Genomic DNA, 18,263 nt, shown 5'->3' with positions numbered 1-18,263 from the left:
TGGAGTGGGGGCTGGAAACCAGGTATGATTACAAGACCCACATCTGATGTCACTCCCACCTATACGTGTACATCACATATACCTCAAGGTCACTCACCAGGGGGAACAGGCTGGGCTATCTGCTGGGTTAGGTAACGCTGCTCCATCTGTTTGAAGAACTTGCTGGGGGGTCTCCCTCTCCGTTTTGGCTGTCCCAGCACCATGGGACTCTGTGGTGTTTCTCCAGGATCCCCTCGCCTCTTAGGGGTCACCATAGGCAAAGGAGTAGAAGAGAGCTGCACTGGAGAACAAGGATTGGCAGCACTGGGTCTATTAACCTGTGAATTAAATGAAGGTTGACATAATGGCATGAGGGTATTTTCAAATTTATGGAATCCTAATGGAATCTGTGGCAAGATGTGGTTAGCTATTGTGGTCCGGGTGGTGGCGCAGTGGTGGAGCTTTAGACTCTCAAGCATGAGGTCCCGAGTTTGATCCCTGGCAGCAGATATGCCAGAGTAATGTCTGGTTCTTTCTCCTCCTATCTTTCTCATTTAAAAAAAAAAAAAAAAAAGATGAGGTTAGCTGAATGTCACAAATTCTGGCTACTTACTGGCTTAGAAGCAGGTAGTTGAGAAGTTGTAGTCTGGTCCTCCAAAACTGCAGGGGGCGGTGTGGGGGCAGCATTACAAGGCATGTGGGCTGAGAAGTTAAACCAGGGAGCTTGAGAGTCAAGGCTGGATTCTGCCTCATCAGGTGCTGGCTCCTCCAAGGGCTGTGACAGGATTGGGTCCAGTTTTCCCGGGCTGCTATCAGGAGTGAGGACTGAACTGCTCAACAGCGAACCATGGCTCTGAGTTTGACTCAACCAAGACAGGAAGGCCGACTGGCTGAGATCATGCTGGCTCTGACCCAAAGACAAAGGAGAGCCCTCTGGTTCTAAGAACCTATTATGAGACTGAGCATGAGGCTGGGGCTGGGTATAAGCAGGAAGCTGAGGATGGAGTTGAGTCTCTGGTAGAAGCTGGGGCTGAGGCTGTTCTGAACCCTGGCCTATGACAGGGGATTTAAGGTGCATAGACCCAGGCTTGGTTTTCCGGGGTCGGCCTCGAGCTCGGGCAGGAGAACTGGCAGAGGTGCTGGACCCAGCTGGCTCCTTGCGAGAGAAGGCTGCTGTGCTGGGTGTTGGATGGGCTGCTACTTTTAAAGAATCAGGTTCTTGCTTTATTACATCTTCATGAACTGTAAAAGAAACAAAGAGCTTAAGACAAACACTGATGTATGTGGGAAAGGGAAGAGGATACAAACTTTTTAAAAATTTATTTCTTTATTGGGGAATTAATGTTTTACATTCAACAGTAAATACAATAGTTTGTACATGCATAACATTCCCGTTTCCCATTTAACAATACAACCCCCACTATGTAATTTATCATCCTTCATGGACTTGTATTCTCCCCACCCACCCACCCACCCCAGAGTCTTTTACTTTGGTGCAATACGCCAATTCAAGTTCAGGTTCTACTTGTGTTTTCTTTTCTGATCTTGGAGGATACAAACTTTTTAACATAACCCAATTTTTTTGAGATTCCACTAGGACAAATAGTATATTATCAATGGATATAGTATCTATTGATACTCTCCAAGTAATCAGCATCAGTGACATAATCATGGCTAACATTATTGAGAATCAACTACACATTAATACTATGCTGGAAACATTTGAGCCTCTCAACAGTCCTATGAAACATGTGTATTGTTTTGGTTTTACAGATGGGAGAAACAGAAGAATGCATCTAGTGAATGACAAAGCAAATGCAAAGACACTTATACTCTGGAGCTTGTGTTATACGGATGTTCATAAAATGAAAGAAACCCAGTCAGAGGACAAGGAATCATGAAAGGACCCAATTCATGCTTATAATACACCTACCTAAGCTCCTCTCTGTTCCTTCCACAAAAATACCAGCCAAATATGGCAATACCCAGTACCGACGTCTGTAGCGGTCCTGACCCAAGGAAACTGCCCGAAGCATTTGGGATGAGTGAAGCAGCTTTTTTCGAAAGAAAAGCTGGCGCTGGGTAGGTAATAGAAAAGAAAATGCATAAAGACATATTTTAACAGTGATCCAAGAGATAAAAGAAGATCAATGACTTTCGGCTTCCCTCTAATTCTGATGCCATCTGGGACCATTTCAGAATGTGACCAATTCTTGCCCAGCCCACAGTGCTAGTCCCTGGGAGGTCAGACCACAATACCTTGCTCAGTTTTTCTATCTGGCGCTCTAGCTCCGGGATACTAGATGTTGTGACATCGATCTTAAGAAGTAAGTACACAGAAAGAAAAAGTGAATCATCTAATGGGGGGGGGGGGATCTACTATTTATTCAATCTTCATTTTTTAGTTTGGAGTCAATACCTCGCCATCTCTTCGACCCCTACGACCATGGATGGCTGCTGCAGTCTCTTCCTCTTCCTCTTCTTCCATGCCACTGGTCTCTTCCATGATCCGAGAACTGCGCCTCCGCCCCAAGCCATCTTCTGGACCTTGCAGCTCTAGCTCAGATCGCCCAGTTCGTTTAGCTAGAGCAGTTCTCAATCTTGAAACAGAAAGAGACAAAGGGAAACTTATGAGGAACATGATACTGCCACATGAATACCTGGAATCTATGCCATCATGAGCCCAACCTGGGGTACACTAAGGGCATCAAATTTCAGACAAAAGTTCTCCCTCTTTCCTCCCCTCTGGGCCATTTCTTCTTGTCCTGTTGTTCCCCTCCCCCTCCAGTTATTGCTGGGGCTCAGTGCCTGCACTATGAATTCACTGCTCCTGGAGGCCACTTTTCCCTTTTGTTGCCCTTGCTGTTGTTGTTGAATAGGACAGAGAGAAATCAAAAGAGGAGGGGAAGACAGAGAGAGGGAGAGAAAGACAGACACCTGCAGACCTGCTTCACTGCTTGTGAAGCGACTCCCCTGCAGGTGGGGAGCCAGGGGCTCAAAGCAGGATCCTTACGCTAGTCCTTGTGCTTCGTACTAAACCCACTTGCACTTAACCCACTGCACTACAGCCTGGCCCCTCTTGTCCTTTTCTTACCTCCTTAGTCGGCCTTCAACAATCCACTTGTTTTTCCTGTAGCTGGACATATTCTCCAGGGTCTTGTCAATCTCACTGCAAGGAAAGAAGATGAAATTTTTAGGAGCTATAACAATACACATGAATAGAGACTCAAGGATAAAGGAGTTGCAGCTGAACTGAGCTTCAGTCTAAAGAAAGGCAATTAGGGGATCGAGCAGTAGCACAGTGGGTTAAGCGCACATGGTGCAAAGCGCAAGGACCGACATAGGGATCCCGGTTCAAGCCCTCCCCCCCCCACACACCTGCAGGGGGATCGCTTCACAGGCAGTGAAGCAGGTCTGCAGGTGTCTATCTTTCTCTCCCCCTGTTTTCCCCTCCTCTCTCGATTTCTCTCTGTCCTATCCAACAATAAAAATGGCAACAAGATGGGAAATAGGTGCCCTCCAGGATCAGTGGATTTGTAGTGCAAGCACTGAGCCCCAGTAATAACCCTGGAGGAAGAAAAAGAAAAAAAAAGAAAAAAGAAAGGCAGTAAGGTTCAATCTCAAGTCATTCTAAAACTGCAGAATGGTAGTGGACACATCACCCAGGAATTCCAGATGGTTAACGACTCGGCCTCAATTCATTCCAATCAAGACAGAAACCCCTCCCCACCACTACCCTAGTTCCTTACTTGATGATGAGGCTGGAGCCATTGAGCTCATGCACAAGAAAGGCCAGGACAGCAGCCTTCTGCTGGGGTGGCTGTGCCTGAAAAGGCTGGGTGCGCAGACTGTCACAGAGGGCTGGCTCCACTCCATATGCCATGAGGAAGCAGCGTAGGATCTCAGACACATTCTCTCTTGTTAGTGGGATCTCAGACAACTTCTCACCCAAGATCTTTAAGGACTGTTTGGAGAAAAATACATCATAAAAATTAGAGGGAGTTGGGCAGTAGCGCAGCGGGTTAAGCACACGTGGAGCAAAGCGCAAGGACTGGCTCAAGAATCCTGGTTTGAGCTCCCAGCTCCCCACCTGCAGGGGAGTCTAGTCGCTTCACAGGCGGTGAAGCAGGTCTGCAGGTGTCTGTCTTTCTCTCCTCTTTGTCTTCTCCTCCTCCATTTCTCTATCTAACAACGACATCAATAACAACAACAATTGTTGTTAAAATTCTCGGAGGCTCCAGCCGGCCAGGCTAGCTTCACGGGCGGGTAACAGAGATGACCAGAGACATACGGCTGGGCAGGGCAGCTGTATTTCTTTATTCAGGAACAACGATTCATAAACTAAGACAAACTAATCACCAAACAGAACTCTGCTGTCTCTTTGCAGCGGCGCAAGCACCCTCTCTAACTCCGGAACTCTCCAACTCTGGAACTCGGGAACTGGGGAACCCTCTCTCTTACTCTGCAACTCTCGAACTCCCGAACTCTCGAACTCGGCAACCCTCTCTCTTACTCTGCAACCCTCCAACTCCGGACTCTGGAACTCTGGCTGGGTTCCTTCGGGGCGGGGCCAAGCAGGCCCGCGAAACTAACTGGACTGATCCAATTCTCTTGGCGGGGGAGAACTACCCAATGTAAAGCATACAACAAACAATTAAAAAGGGGGGGGGGTCGGGCTGTAGCGCAACAGTTAAGTGCAGGTGGCGTAAAGCACAAGGACCGGCGTAAGGATCCCGGTTCAAGCCCCCGGCTCCCCACCTGCAGGGGAATCACTTCACAGGCGGTGAAGCAGGTCTGCAGGTGTCTGTCTCTCCCCTCTGTCTTCCCCTCCTCTCTGCATTTCTCTCTGTCCTATCCAACAACAAAGACATCAATAACAATAATAATTACAACAATAAAAACAAGGGCAACAAAAAGGGAAAATAATATTTTAAAAAATTAAATAAAAAAATTAGAGAGGCAGAAGAATAACTCAGAGGGTTAGCCTGGACTTGTAAGCAAGAGTTCCCAGCTTCTATCCCTAGCACTACCAACAACCAGAAATGAGTAGTAGTGCTTTAATGAAAAGCAACAGACAAGAAAAAAAAAAGTTGCTTAGACAAGAAAAGACAGAGGATGGGTGGGGGTAGATAGCTCCAAAGTCCCAGGTTCAGGGGGGTCAGGCAGTAGCAAACTAGGTTAAATGGATGTAGTATGAAGCGCAAAAAAACCGAGAAAGGATACTGGTTCAAGGCCCCCCCCCCCCCCCCCGCTCCCCACCTTCAGAGGGATTGCTTCACAACTGGTGAAGCAGATCTGCAGCTGTCTACCTCTATCTTCCCCTCCTTTCTGTCCCATCAAAAAAAAAAAAAAAAAAAAAAGCCACAGAAACAGTTGATTTGTAGTGTAGGCACCAAGCTCCATCGATAACTGTAGGAAAAAAAACAAAGTCCCAGGTTCAATCCCCTGAACCATAAGCAAGAGCTGAGTAGTGCTCTGTTGAAGGAAAAAAAAAAAAGGGGGGGGGGGGGGACACGACAAAGGAGATGGCTTAGAGGACAATAAGCATAGGACTTTGTTCCTAAAGCCCCAGAATTCAAATTCAGTCCTAGCACTACCATATGCCAAAGCTTAGCAGTGCTCTGGTCTTCTCTCATATATACAAGATTAAAAAATAATAATAAGACAAGTATAAAAGAAAAAAATAAGGGGGGAAGTTAATAAATAAACAACAACAAAAACACCAGGAAGAAACTGTCTCCGTTTACTTTTTCTCAATCACTTTAGTGAGGAGCTTTCATGTGTTTTATCACCCACCCCTTCCCTCCCTCCAGTCTACCTAGGAAAGATCCTCACCTGACAGTAGGAGGGTAAGCCAGGGTCATAGAGTGCTGCCTTCAGGAGCCGTACCAATAGATCTTGCACCTCGCCCAAACTGTCACCTTGACACAAAAGTCCCTCCTGCAGAACACCCAGGCTAGGCACATCTTTGGCAGGATCAAAGCCTAGCACCTTGCCAAAGCTGTGTAAGAACTCCACAATGGTCAAGCAGTCTGAGAAGGTCTCACTGGGTAGGATCAGACCAGGGATGTGTGAGAAGTCAGGGAGAGGCTGTGAAAACACAAGCATCAGGGGGTTCAGTCAAACATGCCAGAATGGAACTGTTTGGATATCTAGGAAGTTCCTCTAGAGATGAAGATCTTCACAACCCAACCTGGCAGGACCAAGTACCAATATTCCCTCCCCTCACTACCTGGTGGTCAGTGAGACACATATCCTCTGTGGGCTTCTTCATTTCCTCCAAGATCATCTGCTGTCTCTGCCGTTCCTCCAAGCGTCTCTGTGAGGCCAGTGTTTTATCTGCCTTATAGGCTGTCTTGGCTTTACTCATCTCTTCCTTTTCCTTCATTTTGACTTTCTCCTTTTCCCTCTTCACTTTTTCCTTCGATTTCCCCTGCTTTGTCTTTACCTTCTCTTTCTCAGCCTACTCATCAAGGGAAAGAAAAACAAGAGTGCTTAAAGATTTCAGTCACCACCCTTCCCTGATGCCAACCCTCCCAATCTAAGAGCCCAGAAATGAGATGATAAAGCATAATTGTTATGCAGAAAGATTTCATGGCTGAGGCTGTAAGCTCCAGGTTTGATCCTTGGCACCATCATAAACAGTGCTCATCAGGAGCAGTGCTCTAGTTAATAATTAAAAAAAAAAAAAAAATTCCCCCTTGAATACTGTGGACTAACAGGTAGCTGAGTGGCAAGAGTGATGGACTTAGAAACATGAGGCTGCAAGTTTGATTCCTTATATCACATGTGCCAGAGTGATGCTTTGTTTCTTGCTGTACTTTTCTCTGTTAAAATCTTTTAAAAGAAAGTAAGCAAGACTGAGTCACACATTTTGAAAAATCAGTTTGCTAGCTTCAAAGCTATATTTGGGGGCCAGGTGGTGGCACACCTGGTTGAGCACACAGGTTACAGTGCACAAGGACCCAGGTCCCCACCTGCAGTGAGAAAGCTTCAGGAGTGCTGAAGCAGGGCTACAGGTGTCTGTTTCTCTCCCTCTTTATCTCTCCCTTCCCTCTTGATTTCTGGCTATCTCTATCCAATAAATAAAAATAAAAAACTTCAAAGTTGTATTTTTTTTTTTTAATTTTTATTTATTCCCTTATGTTGTCCTTGTTTGATTGCTGTAGTTACTGATGTTGTTGTTGGATAGGACAAAGAGAAATGGAGAGAGGAGGGGAAGACAGAGAGGGAGAAAGATAGACACCTGCAGACCTGCTTCACCACCTGTGAAGCGATTCCCCTGCAGGTGGGGAGCCGGGGGCTCAAACCAGGATCCTTACACCTTGGGCTTTGCGCCACCGGCGCTTTACCTGCTGTGCTACTGCCCGACTCCCCAAAGTTGTATTTGTATGTATATACATCTACCTTGGATTTCTTCTTAGCTTCTTTCTGCCTTAGGCTCTTGTTCTCTTGTTTCCGCTTGTTTCTGGCCTATAATAAGGGAAACAATTTGACCTCAAAAACCCTGAAAGATCTCTACTAGGGCTAGGATTCAAAAACAAAGGTGCTAGGAAGGAGATGTGTGTGAAGGAATGACGGGTTGGCAATGAATCAACTTTCTCAGGATGCCTACATTGTTCTTTAAGTCCAATTCTCTAAATCAAATCACTAGAATTTCTGGGTGTGCTACTAGAAAGGAGGTAATAAATATGGAAGAAAGGAAAGACAGAAGCAGGTTGTAGGAAATTAGTCCATCCTATAATCTGTCTGATGTTACTCACCTGGCCCTGGACAGTTGTTTGAGACTCTCCTCTTTGTAACTTCTGCTTCACCTTCTTCTTGATCTTAATTATCTTTGCTTTATCATCCTCATTCAGTGTTTCTGTAAGGGCAGAAAGAAATAAAGAGTGAACCAAGCAGACCAATCTTTGATCATCCAGAACACATGCCTGTCAAGAGCTGGATTCCTGTCAAGAGCTGGATTCCTGGGCTGGGAAGATCGCATAATAGTTATGCAGACTTTCATTCCTAAGGCACCAAAGGCCCCAGATTCAATCTTAAATCAAGAGTTGAGCAGGTCAAAAAACAAAACAAGGTTGGGTTGCCATGGAACTCCCTGAAGAACCTAAGGAAAATGCTTTAAGTTCACACAATTAAATATGGAGGACAGGCGAGGTGTAAAAAAAGATACCCCCAGGGGCTAGGTGGTGGCGTACCTGGTAGAGCACACATGTTGCAATGTGCAAGAACCCAGGTTCGAGCCCCCGGTCCCCACCTGCAGGGGGAAAGCCTTGCCAGTCATAAAGCGGGGTTGCAGGTGTCTCTCTGTCTCTTTCCCTCTCTATCTCTCCCTTCTGCTCAATTTCTGACTGTCTCTAACCAATAAATAAAGATAATAAAGTGACCCTCCTACAGTTGAGCTGGGGGTTTAAACTGGGATTCTTGTGCTTTCTACTATGTGCCCTTAACCCACTGCTCTACTGCCTGACCCTCCCCCCTTTTTCTTTTAAATATATAAATTGGATAGAGACAGAAACTGAGAGCCAACGGGGAGACAGAGAGATACCTGTAGCATTGCATCACCAATCACGAAGCCCACTCAAGTAGGCCTGGGGCTTGAACCCATGTCCTTGGGCACTGTAACATGTGTGCTCAAACAAATCTTCCTATTTCTCAGTCCCTACCAAAAAAAGATTTAACTACTTAAATTAAAACAAAAAAGAAAAACACTGCATTCAGCCCATGAGGTGGCTCAGTGGATAAAGCACTGGGTTCTTAAGAATGAGATCTAGAGTTCAACTCCTGGCATCACCTTATGTCAGAATGATGCTCTGGTTCTTTCTCTCTCCTTGAATTAATAAATCTCAATATATATAAAAAATGTTGGAACCTCAGCCTGGCACAGTAGAGAGAGCACTGGACTCTCAAGCACGAGGCTCCAAATTCAATCCCTGGCACTGGGTGTGCAAGTTATGCTCTCATAAAGAAACAAAGCTTTTAAATAAAAAGTGTTGGAACCTTGATGTTGCCTTTTCAAGCTGATGAGAACAAATGTATCCAGATATAGTCTGTCACACTACACAGTCATTAGTAATTTATCAAGATTTCAAATACCACATAGTTCAAGCAGAATTCCAAAATAAGCACCACTCTACCTTGAGCCTCCAGTTTCTTTAGAAGGCGACTATCTGTCTTATTTAACAGCTCAGTGACCTTGACCTTGGGTGGCCGACCTCGGCCCCGTTTCACCTTGGGGACTTCCTTGGTCTTGGCCTTCTCAGTGTTTCGAGGTCGGCCCCTTTTCCCAGTTATTGCCTGAATCCTGGATGGGATCTCCTCTGCTGACAGCTGTACCCACTGCAAGCCCTAAAATAATAACAAAAGCTGTTACAAATGGGAAGGAATCAGTGCAAGTGCCAGCCCCTCTGAACTGTTCAATAGCCCAGAACCTCAAAATCCTAACGAGGGGGAGTTGGGTGGTAGTGCAGCAGGTTAAGCACACGTGGCACAAAGCGCAAGGACGGACGTAAGGATCCTTTTTTCAGCCCCCAGCTTCCCACCTGCAGGGGAGTCGCTTCACAAGTGGTGAAGCAGGTCTGCAGGTGTCTTTCCTCCCACTCCCTCCGTTTCTCTCTGTCCTACCCAACAATGACATCAATAACAGCAACAATAACTACAACAACAATAAAAAATAAGGGCAACAAAAGGTAAAATACACAAATATAAAAAAATATTTTTTAAATCCCAATGTGGATGCTACAGCTTGTACACCAATCCCCCTCAAAAACAAAAGCATAGGTGGGGGTATACAGCATAACGGTTATGCAGAGACTCTCAGGCCTGAGGCTCCAAAGTCCCACCCAGGTTCAATCCCCCCACACCATCATAAACCAGAGATGAGTAGTGCCCTGGTTAAATAAATAAATAAATCATAGGTTTGCACCTCTGGTGTGTCTCTCTCTTCAAAGAAATCTCCAACAGGCATACGAGGACTAAAGCTGAAGTGCTCGCGGCGAACATTGTGCACCACATTCCGGCTCAGGTACTAAGAGGAGGTAAAACAGAATTAATAAAGTTACATGCCCTCCATGCTTTTGGCCAGTATCAGGCCCCACACAATCACAGTGGCAATCTGTCACTTCTCTGGGCCCAAGAAAGAAGTCTGTGCATCTCTTAAAAACAGAAATCCCATTAAAGCTTCATTACCTTGATCACCTCCGGGAATTGCTTCATCCTCTTTCCACAAGGACCATAATACCAAGTCTCTCCCTGCCATCGGTGGCTGCCCTTCTTGATGCGCACCTCTCTCCGCCACCTATCAGAGAAACACACGGGCCCTGCCTCCAGGTCACACCCCTACCCATTTCAGGTTACCTGGGAGTCAAGTCCACCAAGCAGATGACCCTCCCAACAACTCCCATTTGAACTACATTTATGTACCTAAATACAGCATAACACAAGATTGACAGAAAGCAATGCACCAAAATGAATGAGGCCAGAAAACTTGCTTTATAGTCAGTGACACCAGCAACCAACCTCCCCCTCCCAGAAATCATTTAGGGTAATTATTGATGTTTCTGTAAACAGTGGTGAACTGTGTAGGCATGGTGACCCAGCATGCAATGGGGTGAGAAGGGAGTACTTTAACAGAACTCTGGTGACTACAAGGAAACTTTCAAGAGTTGGGAAAGATCAGGAAAGCAGTTATCCTTACAGGGCCCTTGCTAACAGTTAGCTTACTCTGGTCACGTACTGTTCCTGTCCATATCTCTCCAAAGAGCATTACAAAAATAAATTCCAATGAATTGGAACTAAGCCATTCTTCCACTCACAGCTAAGTACATACGACAGTTAGTTGGCTATCTAAGTCCTAGGGTCATCAACAAGGTTTGGAAATACTACTAGCTATAGCTCCTTGAGCAAAAACAGAGTGACTCAATGTGAATGGGTCAGAAGGAAGGACTCAGTGAAGGGAGGTAGTCCCTGAGAGAAGAAAGTCTAGGAATATCATCTGAGAAGCACTGCTGTAGTTGTCTAGTTCCTCCCCATCTTCTTCTTAGAATCATTCATTAAATTTGTCAAGGCCAACAAATGTAGCAAACTAGAGCATTTACCCATGTTGGAGGGGAAGACGAACATCCTCTGGAGTAGCAATGCGTCTCCTTGTAACATCACCTTGGGAAGAAGAAAGGCAGTATTAAGCTGAGTTCGAATGAAATACTAAAACAGGTAAGAAGCAGGGAAGGACAAAATGCCACAAGGGAAACTTCCTGGAAGTAGTTGGTAGTAAAACAGAATCTGAATCTATGGGATAGCACCCTGAATATCAAGTACCAGGTACCACCTATATCAGAAGTTAAGCATTATTGGGTTTGCTTAGTATTTGAATGGGAGAACAGAATCTGAAGACTCACCACCACTGGGAGTAGTGGTTCCTTCTCCAGTGATCACTTCCAGGTCAACAGTGGTTTCAGGAAAGCTGCTAGCATCCTTACTTGCTGGGGAAGCTGTTGAGAAAGCAGCTGCCGGGGAATGCGCAGGAGATGCTTTTGGGGAGGTCACTGGGGAGGCTGTTAAGCAGACTTCTGAGGAGACTAGTGGGAGGGTTGCTGAGGAAGTTGGACAGACTGTTGGGAAGGCTGCTGGGGAGATAGCTGGGGAAATTTCCGGAGAGGCTGCTGGGGAAACCTCTGGAGAGATTTCTGGAGAGGCTGTTGGAGAAACTGCCAGGGAGATTGTTGGGGAGGCTGTTGGTGAGGTTGCTGGATGTAGCTGAATGGTGGATGACTGGTCAGAGGCTGGCTGGGTCAAAGGTGGCGGGAAGTCTGAAGTCTGAGTCTCCATTTCCTGTTCTGCATCACTACCATTATTCAGGTCAAAGCTGTTATCTAGAATCCAAAGGGACAGGATGGAGAAAGGAAAAATTGTGTCATATAAAACAAGAGAACCTATTCAGTCCAACCTGGACTAAGCTAAACAGGGTTACTACAGGGCTTTTCCCTAGGGTTGGAAAAAGAGAAGTGGCCTCTGGCTGTCCTCCCTAACCATTCATGAAGGTTAAAAGGCAAAAGCTGTTGCTGCTGCTGCCACTGTGTGAAGAAGTACCTTTAACCTAGAGCCAGCAAGCTTCTGGCCTTCTTTTTCCTGTAACCTCCACGTCTCTAGGCATAGGATACAAATCAGGGTTGCAGTCTCAAACTTTCTTAGGCTCAATATGTACTATCCTATAACCTGCTTTGCCCCCACCCACCCAATGTGATGCTCAAGGTTTTTCTCTCATTTTTTCTTTTCCCAGGTCAAGAACTTTTTTTAATTTCTCCTTACTTACCCTGCAGAACAGACTCTCCAAGCACAGGTGGAGAAGTAGGGCTAGCAAAGATAGAGGCTGAAGTTTGACTGTCATCTGCCAGGAGACTGAAGGCAGTGGCGTTATTGAGGGAAGGGCAATCAAGGGCAGAGATCACAGGACTGTCCTCAAGAGGCAGTTTGTCCTCTGTACCCATCAGCTCCGTGTCATCTATGCCATAGAGTCCTCCACTCACTGGCTCTTCAGAGGATGGAAAATTCAGAAAGTAAATTTATAAGACACTGGTCCAAACATATACTATTCTGGTTCCTCTAGTGTGAGTGTTCTAGTTTAAATTAGGGAGATTTGCAGTTCTCTCCCTCAGAGTTTTCATCAGGCTACAGGGATCATTAAAGCTTATATTGGGAATAAAGGGAAAGACATTCCATCATCTATCAACCCACAGCCAAAATTCTAATAGCTATCATAAAATAAGCATTTATTCTATTTTAATGGGGAAAATGTTATTGTTTACTGGCAAATATTTTCTGTTTAGTTAGTGAGAAGTAAAGTAGCTCAACTGTGTGGTAATAAGTCCCTATCCAGTGAATTATTACAGCCTAGGGCTCATGGCCAAAAGGAACACTGGGAGAGAACGCAGGAAATGAACCAATTCTGCTCAGAGTGCAGTTGGTCCCTTGAGGTTACTAGCTTGAAACTGTGGTCTACCATGATTACCTGAAGATCCCAATGCCCAGATTCCCAAATACTTCCCCAGATTTCCTTTCTCTAGGTGGCAGAAGCTGGCTGACATTTGTGCATACACAACTCAATGGAATCAGAATTCCAAGCCTACCTGGTGCCAGAGTGTTGAAGGGTTCTAGAGAAACTTCACTGAGGATTGGAGTGTCTTCCAGTTGATCAGGAAGATGTGAAGGATCATCTAAGCAGCTCACTGTGGGGTCAGGGACCAAGACTGAAACCTCCTGGTGTAATGATTCCACAGAAGGGACAGAGCCATTGTAGCTACACATCTTCAGTTCTAGAATATCCCAGAAGAGGGCAAAAGTCAAAATCAGTGTCCTCAACTGGCTCGCATAACTATAGTAGAGTCACCACTAGAGGAATGTTCGGTTTCGGTGCCAGGGACTGATCATACCCATGACACAACACTCTGAATAAGCAGAGATGTGCTGGTTAAACCCTATAGCAAGTAAAGAGAAAAGAGTGAAGCAAGAACCCCATGCTGTACTCAGTGATTTCCGCTATCCAGTGGGAACTGGTGGTAAACAGAAAATATCCTGTGAATTTACAGGGAAATCACCACTATACTTGAAATCAATAGCAAACTAAGCTTTCTATTCTGAGGGAAACGATGCCAGTGATTGTCACATGTACCAGTGATAATAAATATAAATAGGAAAATTGAATAATGATATCCTCTCTCTTCTTTCTTCCCTTTCCAATCAGAATTTGGGCTCAGCCCACTTCGGCCCTGCTACAGTCAGTCAATTTGGCATCAGTCCTGTTAAAAATGACTTAATCCCTTCCTATATTTTGGAAGAAACCCTTCAAGCAGAGTCTGCCTTGACTGCTTCAGGCTTGCCCACCTGCCCTCTCCAGGCCAGGAGTTCTGCATGAGCTTGAAATAATTTGCACTCCCACTCATGAGCTGGTGTTGCTGCCACAAAAACACCAGCCACTTGGCTCTGCTAATCACTAACATGCAAATCAGCCTCCATGGCAGAGAGCTTGAAAAACAAGTTTCCCTTACCTCAAAAAGCCACTGCTCTCCCCCAACCCCCAGTCCCATTATTTCTCTCTCACAGATCCAGTTATACCTGGTTGCTCTTCTTCCAGCTCCAGACTTCCAACCAAGCCAGTGCCATTCTCTGCCACAACTGAAGTCAACTCCTTTTCTGCCGTCTCATCAGGATGGATACCACTGGCTACCTCCTGGGAAGGTGCAAAGGTTTGGATGCTGGATCCCAACATAGGAGAAGTCTGTGGGGAGGTGAAAAAACTAGGGGGTCCATTGGGCATCACCTCAAAATTCTGGTCAGGAAAGGAATCATACAGTTCCTGTGAGTCGAAATTAAGTCCCATTGGACTCTGGGTACCGTTGCCCCAAAACTCTTGGTTCCCAGCCCGGAGGTTAGTGTTGTGAGTTGGGGATGAAGGTTGCCGGCTGCCCCCAAGGATGCCGTTGAGTGGATATTGTCCTCCCGAGAACTGGGAGAGCAGGGGTGGGTCCTTGAGGTTGCTGCCTGAATTGGCAGATGGATATTGTGAGTAGTTCCAGAGACAGTCGTAGGCCACACTGGGGTGATGGAGGTGTGAGGTGCTGGAGGAGTGGGGAGCAGAGTTCAAAATCCCTGAAGTAGTAGTGTGAGATACAGTAGATAAGCCATTAACATTCACATCCCCATTCAAACCTGCCAGAGAAGGAGGGACGTTTCAGTTACAGATATGTATGCAAGTAATTCTACCAAAAGAATAACACTAAAAAAAAAGGGAAGGTGATGGGGAAGGGGGGATTCCCCCTCAGCTATATTTATAGTTTTTAGGTCTTCAGAGAACACCAAACCCAGATGGTCCTAGCTGTACACTTAGCAACTGCTGCTGAGACTGAGTAGGGGGCTGGGAAGCACTCCTGGGCTACCTATGGACCAAATGAGAGCTGGTTGCTACTGCTGCTCAGCACTTTTATTAATCTTTTCTTTTCTTTAATGTAGCTGTTTGCAGACTCCCGACAGTGACTTGTATTCTTCCTCACACTCATTCCCTACAGGAATTCTTCCCTTGGAGTTGCAGGACTGAATTCTGTACTGCCACCACTCTCCTTAAGCCTGTTTGGCCCTGCAGTGGCACCAGAAGGGACAGCCTCCACTGGCACATGCAGAACCAGCACTTTGTGCTGAGCTAAGAATAGAATTTGCAGTCACCACAGCAGCAAGATCCCAGCTCAGAAGGTTGGGCTTGACCCCTCCCTATAAGTACTGTGGGTTAGTAGGGGTGAAATCTCTGCACCGATAGAGCTGCAGACTGCAGTCCAACATCAGTGGCATCCCTGGACACTCAAATAAAAAGAACCTACAGGGGGCTGGGTGGTAGCGCAGCGGGTTAAGTGCACATGGCGCAAAGCACAAGGCCCAGTGTAAGGACTTCCGGTTCGAGCCACCAGCTCCCCACCTGCAGGGGAGTCAGTCACTTCACAAGTGGTGAAGCAGGTCTGAAGGTGTCTGTCTCTCCCCCCCTCTGTCTTCCCCATTTCTATCGATTTCTCTCAGTCCTATCCAACAACAGCTATGACAACAATAACAACAACAAGGGCAACAAAATGGGAAAAATGACCTCCAGGAGTAGTGGATTTGTTGCACAGGCACAGAGCCCTAGCAATAACCCTGGGGGCAAAAAAACAACAACATACTAAGGCAGCTTAGGGAGTGGGGGTAGGATGGGCATCCTACTATGAAATAAAGGGTTTGCTACCTATCTGCAAACCTTTAATGGGTAACAGGGAGAGGTGGTTAGTTTAAGCCCACAGCAGTATTTTTCTGCTAAAGAGAGAAAAGAAAAGCATTAGGTTTTCTCCACTTCTAAGCATAAAGTTTTTGAAACTCAGACAAGATTAGCGATGTAATTGGAAGAGCCATGGTACAGGTAAAGACTCAATCCTTCTGTCTGGAATTATTTAAGTATCTCTCTTGGAGGAAGCAAAGTACCCTGTTGTAGCATGGGAGGCGGCATAGTGGCTCGAGTGGTGGACTGACAGGTATAAGGTATTAAGTTTAATCTCTGGTACTGCATGTGCCAGAGTAGTAGTCTGGTATTGTTTTCTTTTTTTCTTCTCTAATAAAAAAATCTAACAACAAACAAAATATTCTCCCTGTCCCTATCTTCTGTCTTCAGAGACTAGATATAGCACAAGCACTTCAAATATCTGTCCCCTTCTCTGCTGCACTAACTGAAAGGCACCACCCCCAGTCCTAGTCTGACCTCCAACCTATAAAAAGCAGCTTATCCGTTTATCTCTCTTCTCATGGGTCCATCCTGGTTCTCAGAAGCAGAAGCCACCCAACACTGTCAGGCAGCAACAGAACAGCAAACTAAAATGAAAAATCCCTTTTTAACCTTCAGATGATAAGGGTTGCTTCCATAAACTCCTAGAATTTGTTTTTGGAAGCTTAATTTCTCTTTAGCAGCTTTAGTTCTGAGGAATCACTTTTTCCCTCCCCACCATGGCTCAAAAGAGTCACTGTGAGGCAACTTGAGGCACTTAGAGGCAGCTAAATCTTGTGCCATCAGCCTGCTCTAAAGGAATGATGCTCACTCCCTTCCCAGGCCACATGACCCTCAACGTGGTCCTCACACTTACTTTTCCCTTGCTGGGGGAAGTTCATGGGAGACCCGTTAGTGTAGAGGCCCTCCCCTGAGGGAGAGGGTTTCAGTCCTGAGGCAGCAGGTGCAGGGGGAAGGCCAGTAAAGTTAAAATGGTCGTTTGCCTCCATTTCTGTAGGAGGGGAGAAAGGGGGAAAATACTGGTGGTTAAACATGGTCATGTTACCTGAAATCATAAAAGGAGTGCCCCCTCCCTTCCATTTATCTACCCTTCCCCTAAGTTTTATGTTGAGTAAAGAAAGAGCAAAATATATACCCCTAGCATGGACAGTGATCTTTTAGAGTCAACCTTGTAATGGGAGATAAAGTAATAAGAAAGAAGTTAGCAATAATCAGCAATAATGGTTAAGCAAGAGGCTCTCATGCCTGAGGGTCCAAAATCCCAGGTTCAATCCCCTACACGACCATAAGCCAGAGCTGATCAGTGAGAGAGTGAGTGAGTGAGTGAGTGGGAAGAAAGCAAGATGTGGGATGTTACAGTGGTGTATGGTCTACCCTCTTAGCCCTCCATTATTAGATATTAGCCCTTTAATATAACATTCAACATTCTTCATCCTTTCTAACAAAAAGGCAAGGCCAAAGTTCATTCTCAGGGTCCACAGAAAGTTCTAAAGCCCCCCCCCCCACGCTTAAAGAGGAAATCAAGGCATTGGGGTGTGTTGGCAGAAAGAACACACTTGACATACATACTCTCCTTTATTACTATACTTGAATTAAGTAATTTCTATTTATTTATTGCAGAGAGAAACTGAGAGGGGAGGAAGAGATAGAGGAGACACGCCGGCAGCACTACTACATCACTCATGAAGCTTCCCCCCTGCAGGTGGGGGCTGTGGCTTGAACTTGGGCCTCTGTTCACTGGAATATGTACATTCAACCAAGTGTACTACCACCCAGCCCCCTTGTTTTTGTTTGTTTGTTTTGTTTTAACTGCCACCAGGGTTATCTCTAGGTCTCTGAGTCTGTACAATAAACCAATGATTCCATGTGACTATCACCTATTCCTGCTGCCCGTTTACTTTTTTTTTTTTTTTTTTGCCTCCAGGGTTACTGCTGGGCTCAGTGCCTGAACCATGAATCCACTGCTCCTGGAGGCCATTTTTTTCGCCCTTTTGTAGCCTTATTGTGGTTATAACTGCTGTTGCTGATGTTGTTCGTTGTTGGATAGGACAGAGAAACGGAGAGAGGAGGGGAAGACAGAGGGGGAGAGAAAAATAGACACCTGCAGACCTGCTTCACTGCCTGTGAAGTGACTCCCCTGCAGGTGGGGAGCCGGGGACTCGAACTGGGATTCCCATGCCAGTCCCTGCGCTTTGCGCCACATAGGCTTAACCCACTGTGCTACCATCCAACCCTCATCCCCCCCCCCCTTTTTTAATATATAGAACTTGAGGAGAGAAAAAAAAACTTCGGTCCTACACTACAGCAGTGAAGCTCCTCAGCTGCAGATTGGGACTAGGGGATTGAACCCAGCTTCTTGCATATGGTAACATGTGTGCTCTACTAAGTACACCACTGCCAGACCCCTTGAGTAAAACAATTTCTATAGTAGTCATACTGCTCAGAACTCTAGATAGCAGAAGATAGTATACTTTCCTTTTCCATGGAAAATTGT

At 45.8% G+C, this 18,263-nt stretch overlaps 1 protein-coding gene across 9 annotated transcripts in view; it reads right to left on the bottom strand.

The window, feature by feature from the left end:
- The window catches only part of BAZ2A (bromodomain adjacent to zinc finger domain 2A), a 49,490-nt gene that overhangs the window by 4,911 nt on the left and 26,316 nt on the right, over positions 1-18,263 (bottom strand). For 5 of the 9 annotated variants that reach the window (XM_060195130.1, XM_060195129.1, XM_016192678.2 and 2 more), the window contains 20 exons: positions 16,626-16,760; positions 14,089-14,682; positions 13,104-13,289; positions 12,290-12,508; positions 11,376-11,849; positions 11,076-11,136; positions 10,168-10,276; positions 9,905-10,006; positions 9,117-9,327; positions 7,743-7,843; positions 7,387-7,452; positions 6,212-6,442; positions 5,815-6,069; positions 3,729-3,943; positions 3,074-3,148; positions 2,399-2,579; positions 2,239-2,298; positions 1,913-2,057; positions 593-1,221; positions 98-317 (listed from right to left, as the gene is read on the bottom strand). In XM_060195130.1, the coding sequence (XP_060051113.1) occupies positions 98-317; positions 593-1,221; positions 1,913-2,057; positions 2,239-2,298; positions 2,399-2,579; positions 3,074-3,148; positions 3,729-3,943; positions 5,815-6,069; positions 6,212-6,442; positions 7,387-7,452; positions 7,743-7,843; positions 9,117-9,327; positions 9,905-10,006; positions 10,168-10,276; positions 11,076-11,136; positions 11,376-11,849; positions 12,290-12,508; positions 13,104-13,289; positions 14,089-14,682; positions 16,626-16,760 (4,269 nt within the window). The remainder of the gene's footprint in view (positions 1-97; positions 318-592; positions 1,222-1,912; positions 2,058-2,238; positions 2,299-2,398; positions 2,580-3,073; positions 3,149-3,728; positions 3,944-5,814; positions 6,070-6,211; positions 6,443-7,386; positions 7,453-7,742; positions 7,844-9,116; positions 9,328-9,904; positions 10,007-10,167; positions 10,277-11,075; positions 11,137-11,375; positions 11,850-12,289; positions 12,509-13,103; positions 13,290-14,088; positions 14,683-16,625; positions 16,761-18,263) is intronic. The other 4 variants (XM_060195132.1, XM_060195131.1, XM_060195135.1 and 1 more) reach the window with 4 other exon arrangements.

Source organism: Erinaceus europaeus, chromosome 7, assembly GCF_950295315.1.
Source record: "Erinaceus europaeus chromosome 7, mEriEur2.1, whole genome shotgun sequence".
NCBI lineage: Eukaryota > Metazoa > Chordata > Mammalia > Eulipotyphla > Erinaceidae > Erinaceus > Erinaceus europaeus.
This window is presented reverse-complemented; position numbering and strand designations above follow the sequence as displayed.